Here is a 13,967-nt window from a genome sequence, read left to right as displayed (position 1 = left end):
TAATACAAATATGGAATGTAATAATTTAATGTAATATTAAATATAATAAAAATATAATAAATAATTGCTTTTTAAAAATATGCTCAATTATTGTTTCAATTAATGTTACTTTCTATTGTTAAAAATAAAATTATTTTAAAAAGTAATTTTAATATTCAGAATAAATGTATTTAAATATGTATAAATTGCGTGTGTTTATAAACAATAATATAAATATAAATACTAAATTTTATATGAAATACAAATACTAGTAAACTTTTCTTTTTTTTTTCTTTTTTTACACTTTACTCCATTTATACTTTTTAACCCGTTTAATCCCATGCATGAAATATCCAAATTATGTGTCATTAGTAACCCTTAGAAATAATCAATAATTACATTTAGCAATTTTTTTAAACTGTGTGTGAAAATTTTTGTTTTATGTTCGGTCACATTTGTGACCGGTGGGATATTGTGTGAACTGAAATAACATATTTATGCAGTCATACAAATGGTTAGATAACTTAGCCTAGCTATTTTTAACTTTTTGATCACATTCTAGGGTTAATATTATGCATAAAAAAATAAAAAATACTTTGATAGGAACACTGAGATAAAAAAGAACAAAATCAACTATCATTGCATTTCAAAATTGTTAGTGTTATGTCAAATATAACATCAAATTTTTGTATTAATGCTTCGAGTATTACAACATTATTGTACATTTTTTGTAACACATTTTTGTGCAACTAGCAGCTGCAATTAGATTTATATTGTATACCTCAGTTCACTGTTATCCCACCGGTTACTATTGTGACCATCAGCATGTTTACTCATTCTATGACCACACTCAACAAAGATATATATATGTGTGAATGCAGATATTGACACTAAACACCCTAAAGATCATGTGTACCAAAAATCTTTGTCAAATATTTACGTAAAGACACTTTACTAGCCTTCAGTTTTGAAGCTTTGAAGCAGCCATCATCTTCTCAAGGTGCAAACAGGAAATAAGTTGCTCTGGTCATGTGTCAATTTGCACTAATCATGTGAAACTGCGTATATTTAATTGAGACCCTTTATTTTTATATTTATATTTATATTTAAGTGCATGAAAACATCAATCAGTAAGGTTTTTGGAGCTTAATAAATGAAAACCTCCTGGTGGGATTAAACACACATTATAATTAAAAAATATTCCCTGTGATTGTTTTCAACTATCTGACTCTGCAATCCAAATCCATTCCTTAGGTTTGTGTTCTGTGGTCATGCATATTAATTCAGAGTCTGTTCTTTTTCTCAGAGTTTCCTCAGTAGAAGACTGAAGGGGTCCATTAAGCGGGCCAAGAGTCAGCCCAAACTGGACCGAACCAGCAGCTTCCGTCACATGATCCTCCCTCGTTTCCGCAGCGCTGACCAAGACCGGTACCATCCAAACTCTTCCTCCCATACGTGCATGCAAAAACACTGCTGTGTCATGATATTAACCTTCAATGAGTACAGTTCAACCAAAAATGAAAATCCTGTCCTCATTTACTCATGAGATGTGATATTAGAATAAAATAGAGGTCAGCAAGTCATCATTTTTAGATGAAGTGCTCTGTTAAATGCCGGTTTGCACTCCAATTCGTTATCTCTCAATCTGGTTCCTTATTATGCGTTTTCAAGAGTCCCGACAGGTGCTCTCGTCACGGTTTATTCATTCATTTATTCATATCTCACCCACGGTCAGCCTGTGGTCTTCCAGAAAAAGCCAGCTTGTGGTTTTTGAAGTTCCTGCTCAGTTCGGACAGGGATGCTTTAGTGATGTTTCCTTTTCAAAGAGGAGAGTTTTCGCTGCGTTGTAGCTTTGAAATGAAGGCCGTTCTGCCGAGCGCTTTGAGTAATTCAAACAGACATCTCCTCTTTCATATAATTAGATTCAGCTCTTAACTGGAACGGTAGTGCGCTGGATTGTCGTGTGATGCTCAAATGGAGTCGAACAGCTGGAGTGGCACTGTGAACAGCGTCTCAGAGAAAGCCTGCGTTTCTTATGCTGTTTTTCATTTTGGAATGTAATTGTGATATAATCCACCTGATCTCAAAGAGAGCTGAAAGTCAGGATGATTTCAATATGACACAAATTTATGCCAGTAATTATGCGTTGAAATTTTGGAGTAGAAAACCCACTTATCTTTTGGATTTGACTGACCTCGTCCCAAAAGCTTGTTTGTGTAGATGTGAATGGGATACTTCATCATTTCTTCACCCTCATCTCGTTCCAAACCCAAAATGAGTATCTTTGGAGAATGTCCAAGTGGTTCTTTTCCGTACAAATAAAAGTTAATGGTGATTTATTCTGTCAGGCTGAATAAAAGATAAAAAGCTCCATAAAAGTGACTCCTGTGAGAGCTTTGTGTGATGTACAGACAGAAATCTAGGACTTTGTTCGCCTCAGTTACTAAATAGCTTTCCAAGAAGAATAATCCCACTTTTCTTTCTTGCTGCCTGCTCACCTGCTTAAAAGCAACATATAAAGGAGTAAGGTTATGTAAAAAAAAAAAAAGATTATATGTACAATGCAAGTTACAGTAAAATATATAAAATCAAATGCAACCTGCTGATCAGTTTGACATTTAATTTATTTATTTATTTATTTATTTTTGGATGTTCACTTATTATTCAGTCCCTCCAGAAAAACGCGGATTATTTTTGCGATTTTTGCGGGCAGGTTTTCTTAAAAAATGCGATGGAATATGCGGGATATTTTTGCAATCTTATGTGATGAAATTGCAGGAACTTGCAAAAAATGCGGTTTGATGAAAAAGAGAAAAAAAGGTGACCCCCCCCCCCCCAACACCCTGTTCTCACGAGGCTACTACCTTACTGTAAAGAATCATTTCTTATGACTTCCTATGATAAACAAGCATACTAAATCACAGAATATTTAAGTTCTCATTCTGTTTTATTTCAGACCTTAATTAGCACATGGCTCAAACTTACAAAACATTGAGTCACACAAGTTCTCTAGCTTTACAAAAGGAATATTCAACAACTTCTATATACAAATGTTGTTTTACAGGAATTGCAAAGTGCAATCTCTTACTGCAACGTAAATTATTTTACATACTCCTAATATACTTACAACTGTAAGGTTTTGGTACTATTCCGTAACAAAAAAGGACAATCTTACAACTGTAGAGGTGCATCAACTTCTGAATGAAACTACAACAGTCCACTGTGAAAATGAAAGCTAACTGCGTAGCCTCTAACACTGGCCTATCATTCGCCATCCTCATCCTCATCCCTCTCTCAAAATAATGTGCCCCCACTGTCATGTAACACACCGGGTAACTGCTTCGCCCGGTCTTTTGTGCTTATTTTTGTTGGCAGGTGAGAATGATTTGTGTCCTTCACCCTGGTTTCACCGCGGGCTTCACAGATGATGTTCAAGTCACGCAATTACGTCACTTCATAAGGTTCCCATTGGGAAATAATGTGATTTTCAACTTTCTGCTAAGATATATGTGACTTTTTTGCAACAAAAATTATTATTATTATGAAATCATGCTACCTCCGCATATTTTGCTTTCTGAAATCGGCAATTTATGCGGCAAAAGTGCGGCGTATTTGAAAAAATGCGACCCCCGCATAAATATGCGGCCCTTGTCTGATTATGCATTAAATCAGGCGATCGCATAATCACGTTTTTCTGGAGGGACTGATTATTTTGCAATGCAATTTAACTGCCTGTTGGTAATACAAATAGAAAAAAATACAAAAAAAATATATTTATTTTAAAAATACTGTAAAAAATCCACAAATAGAAGTATTTTATGCTGACCTATATATATATATATATATATATATATATATATATATATATATATATATATATATGATGTGAAATAATATTGTAAAATATTACAAAATGCAATCAATATAACAGAAAATAGTTTTCAGTTTTAATATATGTTATATTTGATATCATTTATTATTGTGATGGCGAAGCTAAATTTTCAGTCTTCACACAATCCTTCAGAAATCATTCTAATGATGATTTGCTGTTCAAGATTTATGCCTTATTATTATCAGTAGTAAAAACAGTTCAGATACTTATGTTCTGTGTGTAAACCGTGTTAAATTTTAAAGGATTCTTTTATTAATAGAAGCTTCTAATGTATAACATCTATTTGAAATATATATCTATTGTAGCATTATAAATGTCTGTCACAATTCATAGCTTTTATGCATCATTGCTAAATAAGTGTATCATTTTCAAATAAAGAAAGAAGTAAACTATCACTTTTGAAAATTGGTGCAGTAAAATTGTAATTAATTTTAAGTAATTTTTTCTTGTGTTTTTTTCAGACATATAGATAGATAGATAGATAGATAGATAGATAGATAGATAGATAGATAGATAGATAGATAGATAGATAGATAGATAGATAGATAGATAGATAGATCTCAGATCTCAGGTTTATGTAACATTTTGATTTCCACTGAGAAGTCTCTCGCTGTCTCACTACTCTCTCTCTCTCTCTCTCTCTCCCTTCCTCCTCCACTCGCTCTATCAATTCTTTCATTCTGACTCACTCCTCTGGGTCTATTTTTATACCTCTCTCTCTCTCTCTCTCCCACACTGTACTGTATGTACTTCACGCTGTGAGGCTGAATGTATACATATACAGTGAGTCTCTGAAGACGCAGGGGAAGCGATACATCACTAGTAGGGATCTAACAATTTATCATGCTTTTTCTTTTGATGTTTATATAATCATAGTTCTCGATAAGCTTGTCAATCTTCTCTTCAGCTCGTTCAAGGGTTTGTGGCTGTAAACTGCGAAGTGAGTGTGTGTGTGTGTGTAGTTGGGGGGTGTGTGGGTACAGAGAGATATGTATGTATGTTTTTATGCGACATAAATGTGCTCATATTTGTGCTGAGACTGATTAGAAACTTTTTTGAGCATATTTAGGGTTGATTTCACTAAAGTATTTGCTAATTAACCACAATTCAGCTTAACCACTGAAATCAAATCGACCTTAACTATTTCAGTCAGTCAGACTTTTTTTTTATTTTTTTATGAAGTTAATTATAAATGGCTTTAGTACTTTATTCCAAAATGTGAATACTCTATTAAAAAAAATATATATATATAATAATAAAAATAGTGATTTTTAAAGTGTTATTTTTTTACGTTTCCACCTATGGAAGGCATACAGAATCAGAATTATATTGAAAAACAACAAAAATTGGAAACTTAATAAATGCATCTTTTTCAAATACACACACACACATATATATATATATATATATATATATATATATATATATATATATATATATATATATATATATATATATATATATATATATATATATATATATATATTAGCATTTTTCTGAAACTATAATCTAAACACAGTGTTTGTGCATTTTATTTAAATGCTAAAACTTATGTTTATGTCATTTTCAGTCTTTTCTTCGCAAATCATTTTTAAAAACTGGGCTCATTTTAGATTATTTAGATTTAGATTATTTTTTTTAAGTGACAATTGTGAACCTTTTTTATTAATCAAATTAGCATTTTTCATATATGGATAATGCATTGTATGTTTGAGCTAACCTTAAGCATTGTCAAGTTCAAAAATCGCAATGTGCAAATTGTTAATTTAATTCTCAGTGAATTCTCCCCAAGTGTTCAAGCGCTCATAATTTATCTCACGACTGATGATAGACGCTGATGTTGTTCCCCATACATCACAGATAAAGGACTTCGGAAGAATCTTGACTTGTGTAATATCAAATGAAGTATACTGACCTCGTCATGTAGCCGTGTTCTCTCTCAGACCTGCTGTTCTTGCTCCCTCACAGGACTCGTCTGATGCAGAGCTTCAAAGAATCACACTCCCATGAGTCTTTGCTGTCTCCCAGCAGCGCAGCCGAGGCCTTGGATCTGACACTTGATGAAGATGCGGTCATCAAGCCTGTTCACTCCAGTATACTGGGACAGGAGTACTGCTTTGAGGTGATCTACAGCCAACCATATACTTCAGACTCAGAAGCTGCATGATCCTTACAGAATCTACCAGATGCTTATTAAAAACAGTACATTTCGGATTTTCACATATTTAAATCTATCTATCGATCCGTCATTCTGTCTATCATTATATCTATTGCTCTGTCATTCTACGAAATGAAGAACAACGAATGAAATCTATGAATTTTCTGTCAGTTTCACTTGGGGCCACTGGTGGCATAGAAATCACACATCCCGTCTTAAATCATCAAATGCAGGACTTTATTAACTCTAGTGCCCCGTGGAATTTTGTTGCTCTTTCTTATAATTAAAATTACGCTGATGGGGGAAATACTGAAACTCATTATTCCTTTCCTTAGGTGATAACCACTTCGGGAACAAAGTGTTTTGCCTGTCGGTCGGCCGCGGAGCGAGACAAATGGATAGAGAATCTGCAGAGAGCTGTCAAACCAAACAAAGTGAGTGTGAAGAAGAAAAAGAAAAGAGGAACTCTCTTCTTCCATGACTGCATCAGTCTACTCCAGTAACAACCTCTCCTGTCATTACCATCTTTACACTCATTTTAGCTTCTACTGTTATTTGTGGGATTCCTGAATGAACTCAAACAGGCTTCATAATGAAATAAACACTTTCTTTATTAATCTGGTATGCTTAGATAATATTTATCTCAAAGGCCAGTGCAGAATTGATTCTCCTGCAGACGTCTGTGACTGTGTCTGTCTTGGGGGTTTTGATTGGGTGGGCTTTAGAAGGAGAGCGCTGTGGATTGACTCGTCCAGATGTTCAGGCAGCGGGAGTTCGGGCTCAATCATGTTGCATGGAGAACATAACACGGGCGTCCAAAAATGATCAGCCTGCTCAGTCTCGCAACAGATGCATTGACAATATTACAGTAAACGAGGACAGACCAAGGGTGTTCATTAGTCTGGTTTATTAGCTGATTAATGGAAGAAGTTTATGAAGTTATAGCAAAAGCACAGATGTGCATTACAGATTAGTTCACAGCAAACCACTGCCAAAAGCAATCACTGATCAAAAAAAAACAAAAAACATTATTTTAACATATGGTACCATGATAATGCCATGATTTTGGAGATGTACCACAGGAATAACGTGTGTTAACCATTGTTTCTTTGACGTAGTCACAGATAGTGTCACAGTCTGTCCACTGACCATCAAAACTGTAAAGTAGAACTGGAATTGCGCCTAATCAGAATTAATTGTTAACTTTTAGGATCCAGGTTGTGCAGGTCTTAACCAGTCCAACAGAAAACAAAATTGTGTTTATTAGGTACATCGTGAGCTTTGTATGAATGTGTGAAAAGATATTCAAAGATATTCAAAGCTTTAAGGCATTTAGTAGAAAGGATGGGCAGAAATTCAGACCATATAGAAATATAAATACTATAGATGTAAATATATTCATATTACACATCCTTTGTTCATTTAATAATAATAATAATAATAATAATAATAATTGCTATTTATTATTTTAGCATGGATAGAAATTCAAATCATGTATAAATATTATAAATCTAAATGTATTATTATTATTATTATAAATATAGCATATATTATTATAAATATATTAACATAAAAGTTACTTTATATTAATGATAATAGCAATAATTATTATGATTATAATAACTGCTAGTTTTATCGCTAGTTTGCTATTTATTGTTTTAGAATGAACAGAATTTACAGATTTAAAAAAAATAATTCAGCTGAATTTTCCATACAGCTGTTCAGTGAATTGACATTATTTAAATGTTTTTCCACACAGTCTGTTAGTTTTCCAAACGTACAGATGTGCCACTACTAAACGGAATGTGAAAAAAAAGAACACACTGTTATCGGTCGATTTATTATGTTAGTCTGTCTTTCTATCTTTGAAGAACCTTGGTGTATAAATATGGTAATCACTCAGTAACATGTTATATATCAGAATACCATAGTATTGCAATCAGAGATAATGACTGTAGCGTGTTATCGTTAATGAAAGGACCGGAGCTTTGGAAATCTGTTATTCAGGGTATATTTAGTGCATCTGTGATTGCCAGTAGAAAGTGGCATTTTGATGGCTCTAGTGACTCATCATTCTGTGAGACCATCCAGCACTTTAGACACGCTGTAGGTGTTAGACTAACAGTAGTTCAGATCATTAAATCACTGCAGTCTCTGCTGTCTGTCTGCATGCTTGATGACACATTTGGAGATCTGCAAACCCTCGCACCACCCTCACCTGGAGTCTATATGGTGCAAATATGACTGTGTTGGCTTCACCATCTGTGTTTCCCACACTCAGGACAACAGTCGGCGCGTCGACAACGTTCTGAAGCTGTGGATCATCGAGGCCCGGGAACTCCCTCCCAAAAAGCGCTATTATTGTGAACTGTGCTTGGATGACATGCTTTACGCCCGCACCACCAGCAAACCCCGAACCGATACCGTCTTCTGGGGTGAGCACTTCGAGTTCAACAACCTGCCAGCTGTCCGCAACCTCCGCCTTCACCTTTACAAAGAGACGGACAAGAAAAGACGCAAGGTACACTCTCTCGATAGATACCACTCAAAATGAAGACTTCAAGACTGTATGCATGCATATTGATGGATACAGTTTATGCTAATATAAATGTGATTATGTATAGTAATATATGGCAACATAATATTAATAGTATTTTTTATTTATTAACTATTTCTGGATTTAAAAGTTAACAGATATTATGTACAAATATATAATGAATATTTCTAAAAGATTTCACAACACACAGATACACACTTGTGTGTATATTCATTATTGTGTGCATGTGTGTAATTGTATTATTATAATTATAATAAATATTTATTGTATATTAATATTGTGTATTATTTATAAATTAATTATTATATCATTTATTATAATGCTAATATAAATGTACATTAATATCCATTATATACATAAATATATTAACAGTATTTTATTTATATTTAATATTATTTAGAAATTAATAACTATAAAAAAAATTAAGTATGTGTATATAAAAATGTTATGATAGAAATGACTCCTTAAAAAATATGCAAATAAGTGTAAAACATATAGAAAATAATGATTCAAGGCTATTGCCATTTAAAATTATGATAAAAAGATGAAACTTTGATTTGTCTCTTGATATGGTGACTTTTGTTTTGTCAATTTTCTTGACAATAACAGGAGAAGAGCACATACCTGGGCTTGATTAGCATTCCCATTTCCAGCATCACTGGTCGTCAGTTTGTGGAGCAATGGTACCCGGTCATTCAGCCCAGCGTCCTGACCAAGGGTGGTGGTGTTGGAGGGGGCAAAATCATCAACGCCTCCCTGCGGCTCAAGTCACGCTTTCAGACCATGAGCATCCTGCCCATGGAGCTGTATAAAGAGTTCGCAGAGTATGTGACCAACAACTACCGTACGCTGTGTGCCGTTCTGGAGCCGCTGATGAGTGTCAAGAGCAAAGAGGAAGTGGCCTGCGCTCTGGTGCACATCCTGCAGAGCACAGGGAAGGCCAAGGTACCACTTTGTTGAATAATGTTTGTTTGCATGCAGGTTACTTAGTATGTTCCTAAACCTAGTGAGCTGAATAATCAGACAGCAATCAAATTTTATAATTTACCTAATATGCTAATATGTTGTGTAATTTTATGTTCGCATTTTGGAGAATTCAAAATGTGTGTGCAACATATTACCATGTTTAAATCCATTAAATCAGAAAAAATGCAGAAAAGAAACTATGTGGATTATGCTTATATTTCATTTAATACTAAATAGTATTGCACAAATAGTGTAGACAGTTTTATCTAATAATTTGGGTATATGTTTTTTTTATGTTATGTATGTTACGCGTGTGTATATTATTTGTCTGGTACACAATATTATTTATATATTATTTTATTATTTATACATATTTTTGAATAGTGACTTTTATTTTTATTTATTTAGTTTTTACATTTATTTTATAAATATAAAAAATAATCTATATTTTATATATATATATATTTTTTTTTTCAATTGTCTTATTATTTTTTATAAATATAAAAAAATATGAATTTTTTAGTTTTAGCAATTTCAGTACTTCAACTTATAAAGTTTCGTTTTAAAGTTTAAATTTTGTTTAAGTTTTACGTTTTTATCTACTATTTATATTTAATTTCGACTTAAATATAATTTCAATTTCTAACCCTACCAAAGCAATTTGAAATAGTTTTAGTTTAGTTCAAAATAACAACATCGTTGCTGTCTATGCAGAGCACTCCAAAATTACTTACTTATCTGGTTCTATCATGATTACTGTATGTCTCTATACGTCGACACTAGACAACAAGGCAAGCTCAGAAGTGATTGCAGATGTCTCTTCTTTTGTTCTGCACAAGGATTTTCTTTCAGACATGGCGATGTGTGAGGTGGACCGATTTACCGATCGAGAGCACCTGATCTTCAGAGAGAACACCCTGGCCACCAAAGCCATAGAAGAGTACCTCAAACTCATCGGACATAAGTACCTCAAAGACGTTTTAGGTCAGACTTCCTCAGACTGTTTGGAGAGTAGTCGTAGTTTCAGCTGCTGTACTCTCACCCATTAATGGTCTCATCTGGATTCAGGGGATTTTATCCGTGCGCTGTATGAGTCAGAGGAGAACTGTGAAGTCGACCCAATGAGGACTCCACCTTCTGTGCTGCCCGAACATCAAGCCAACCTCCGGATGTGCTGTGAGCTGGCACTCTGCAAAATCGTCAACTCGCATTGGTTAGTTACTGAGCTGAGAGTCTGGAAATGTTTTTAAATCGATGTGCCATCTGTACATTTCCTGGCTGAAAAACTGCAAGATGTACTGCAGCAATCAAATAATTAGGATTTTTAAAAATGTTTTTGAAAGATAACTTTTATGCTCACCAAGGCTGCATTTATTTGATCAGAAACACGGGAAAAACAGTAATATTATGAAATATTATTGCAATTTAAGATAAATGTTTTCATTTGAATATGTTATAAAAAATGTAATTTATTCCTGTGATCAAAGCTGAATTTTCAGCATCATAACTCCAGTCCTCAGTTTCGCATAATCCTTCAGAAATCATTCTAATATGAGTATTTGATGCTCAAGAAATATTTAGTAGTAGTATTATCGCTTTTTTGTGATACATTACCATTAAAACTTTATATGTAAAAAAAAAAAATTTTACTCCCCAAGGATGCATTAAATTTATAAAAAAAATTTATATACATAAATTTACAAAATATATGTTTTTTCAAATAAATGTTGGTCTTTTTTAACTTTCTATTCACCCTCCCCCACCCCCCAAAAAAACCTCCATATTTTATAAGGGCACCACACCACTGGACAGAAAAAATAAATAAATCTGTATATTTTAATTGAGTGCACCACACCCCCGGATATTAAAAATGATACATTGTGATATTTTTGCAGCTTTTGATTTTGAGAGACAAAACTTTTTAATAATAGCTTTGATTGGAGATCTTTAAAAAATTCTTAAAGTTGCAGTGGGTAACTTTTGTAAAAATATATTTTTTACATATTTATTAAACCTGTCATTATGTCCTGACAGTAGAATATGAGACAGATAATCTGTGAAAAAATCAAGCTCCTCTGGCTCCTCCCAGTGGTCCTATTGCCATTTGCAGTTACGATGTTCTTCTGCAAGACGCAAGCAGTTCTGTTTATTAACCGCTAGAGCGTCAAAAGTTACAGACTGCAGCTTTAAGATTGCATGATGAAAATTTTCTGAAACATATTGAGAAAACTATATCGATAACAACACACATTATCCCTAATTATGAATTTTATTTTTGGTTTATTTTAATATCTTTTACATGATGGTGCAGTGAAAACAGGATATCACACCAGCTGCTTAAATCTAGATGGAAATAATGTGTATTATTTGTTTCTCCCAGTGCGTTTCCAAGAGAATTGAAAGAGGTGTTTGCATCCTGGCGTGTTCGATGCGCTGAGAGGGGAAGAGAAGACATTGCAGATCGACTGATCAGTGGTTCCCTCTTCCTGCGCTTCCTGTGTCCAGCCGTCATGTCGCCATCCTTATTCAACCTCACGCAGGAGTACCCCGACGAGCAGACCTCACGCACACTCACCCTCATAGCCAAAGTTGTGCAGAACCTTGCAAACTTCTCAAAGTCAGTACACACATCTCTAAGGTCTTCTAACTTTATTACCATGGCATCATTTTCTGCTGTATTACTAGAGCACAGTTACTCATGCTGGTCTTTTCAGCAGGGTAACCGTTCTGTTTGGGGATTTCCGCCCAGTTTTATGGGTTAAATTATAACATCTGGGCTGTCAGCCCAGATCGTTAACCACTTAGCTATAATAAACTGTGCAGCCGTTACTGATGATGAACATAATGATCATTCACATTATCATTGTCTTAAAATTCCCGTGTCCTTAGCGATCCCTCACTGCGTTACAGGTTTGGCAGTAAGGAGGAGTACATGTGCTTTATGAATGAGTTTTTAGAGATGGAGTGGGGCTCCATGCAGCAGTTTCTATACGAGATCTCCAATCTCGACAGCGTGAGCAACGCAGCTGCTTTTGAGGGCTACATCGACTTGGGAAGGGAGCTCTCGATCCTGCACAGTCTTTTGTGGGAAGTCATGGCACAACTAAGCAAGGTAGATGCTGTTTGATAATCTAGATGAGTATGAGTGTGATTGTCTACTTGCGTTTGCAATCGGTCATCAGTTTGGTCTCCTCGGTCTGTTTTTACCGTGTCAAAGGATGCTATCATTAAACTCGGACCATTGCCCCGACTTCTGAATGACATCAGCATGGCCCTTCGTAACCCTCACCTCCAGCGACAGCCCAGTCATCAGACGGACAGACCGCCTCCAGAAAGACAGACAGACAGGTTGCTCTCCAGGCCCAGCTTCAACAGGGGCGTCTCGTCTGAGTTCCAGAACCTCATGATGAGGGACCTCAACAGGTACTTTACTGGATGTGTGTCACCTCTGAAGAAACTACTTTCCAAATCCTAGCGAGCTGACTACTTAGTCTGTATTTTAGCCAAAGGTGCAATGGATGCTAAAAAAAAATTTCAGTATTTTTTTTTATTTTTTATTTTCCTGTCACTTAAAAGGAATCATAAAAAAGACTGATAATTAAATAACATTACTACAACTACTTGTTTCTTTAAAAAAAAACTAGCTTTTCTAATCTTTTTGTATTCTGTTCATTTTCTTTTTTTAATTTATTATACAATTAACAAAAGCAAAAAAGGCCTCTAACACAAGCTTGATCTATTCCTTTTCTATTCTATCTGTTTTCTTTTATTATATAAAAAAAAAAAAAAAACTTGCTACTTGATTTTGATTGCTTCCATTGTCCTCATTTGTAAGTCACTTTGGACAAAAGCGTCTGCTAAATGATTTTATTTTATTTTATTTTATTTTATTTTATTTATTATTTTATTATTCTACAGACACAGGGTTATTATTGTTAAAACTAAAACAAACAAAAAAAATTATTACTTGAAACAAAAATAAAATAAACTGAAATCAAATAATATACCTTATTTTATTTAATATATTTGCTAGCATTTCTCATTTTTGCTTAGTTTAGCTTGAAGTATAAAATAACTAAAACTAAACAAATTAAAACTAACAAATAGATATTAATAAGTGCTACGTTAAAGATACACTAAAGCCCCTTTCACACTGCACGTCGGACCCGCAATATTCCCGTAACATTGCCTGGTCGCCTTCTGTGTGAAAGCAACCACGTCCCGGGATTGATTACCGCATTGAACCCGGGTTGGGGACCTAGTAACATTGCGAGGTTCGACCCGGGACGAGTGCTGTGTGAACAAAAGCCAGATCTAATTCCGTGTCGAAGTGATGACGCGTTATCGCGCGACTCTTTTACCGGCTGTTTTGAAGGAAGATCAACGTTCGCGACGAATACATATTTGCAAACTGT

General features: G+C 34.4%; 1 protein-coding gene across 11 annotated transcripts in view; it reads left to right on the top strand.

Annotated features, from left to right (window-relative positions):
- LOC113115736 (ras/Rap GTPase-activating protein SynGAP-like) overlaps nucleotides 1-13,967 on the top strand; it is a 103,817-nt gene that overhangs the window by 62,049 nt on the left and 27,801 nt on the right. For 9 of the 11 annotated variants that reach the window (XM_026283299.1, XM_026283305.1, XM_026283298.1 and 6 more), the window contains 10 exons: nucleotides 1,286-1,407; nucleotides 5,840-5,993; nucleotides 6,365-6,463; nucleotides 8,311-8,550; nucleotides 9,196-9,531; nucleotides 10,392-10,536; nucleotides 10,621-10,765; nucleotides 11,933-12,169; nucleotides 12,463-12,664; nucleotides 12,770-12,975. In XM_026283299.1, coding sequence (XP_026139084.1) covers nucleotides 1,286-1,407; nucleotides 5,840-5,993; nucleotides 6,365-6,463; nucleotides 8,311-8,550; nucleotides 9,196-9,531; nucleotides 10,392-10,536; nucleotides 10,621-10,765; nucleotides 11,933-12,169; nucleotides 12,463-12,664; nucleotides 12,770-12,975 — 1,886 coding nt within the window. Of the gene's footprint in view, nucleotides 1-1,285; nucleotides 1,408-4,649; nucleotides 4,812-5,839; nucleotides 5,994-6,364; nucleotides 6,464-8,310; nucleotides 8,551-9,195; nucleotides 9,532-10,391; nucleotides 10,537-10,620; nucleotides 10,766-11,932; nucleotides 12,170-12,462; nucleotides 12,665-12,769; nucleotides 12,976-13,967 lie in introns of those variants that run through there. The other 2 variants (XM_026283307.1, XM_026283306.1) reach the window with 2 other exon arrangements.

The sequence above is a fragment of the Carassius auratus genome, chromosome 16 (genome assembly GCF_003368295.1).
Source record: "Carassius auratus strain Wakin chromosome 16, ASM336829v1, whole genome shotgun sequence".
NCBI lineage: Eukaryota > Metazoa > Chordata > Actinopteri > Cypriniformes > Cyprinidae > Carassius > Carassius auratus.
The sequence above is the reverse complement of the archived record's forward strand: the minus strand, read 5'-3'. Positions and strand labels throughout refer to the sequence as shown.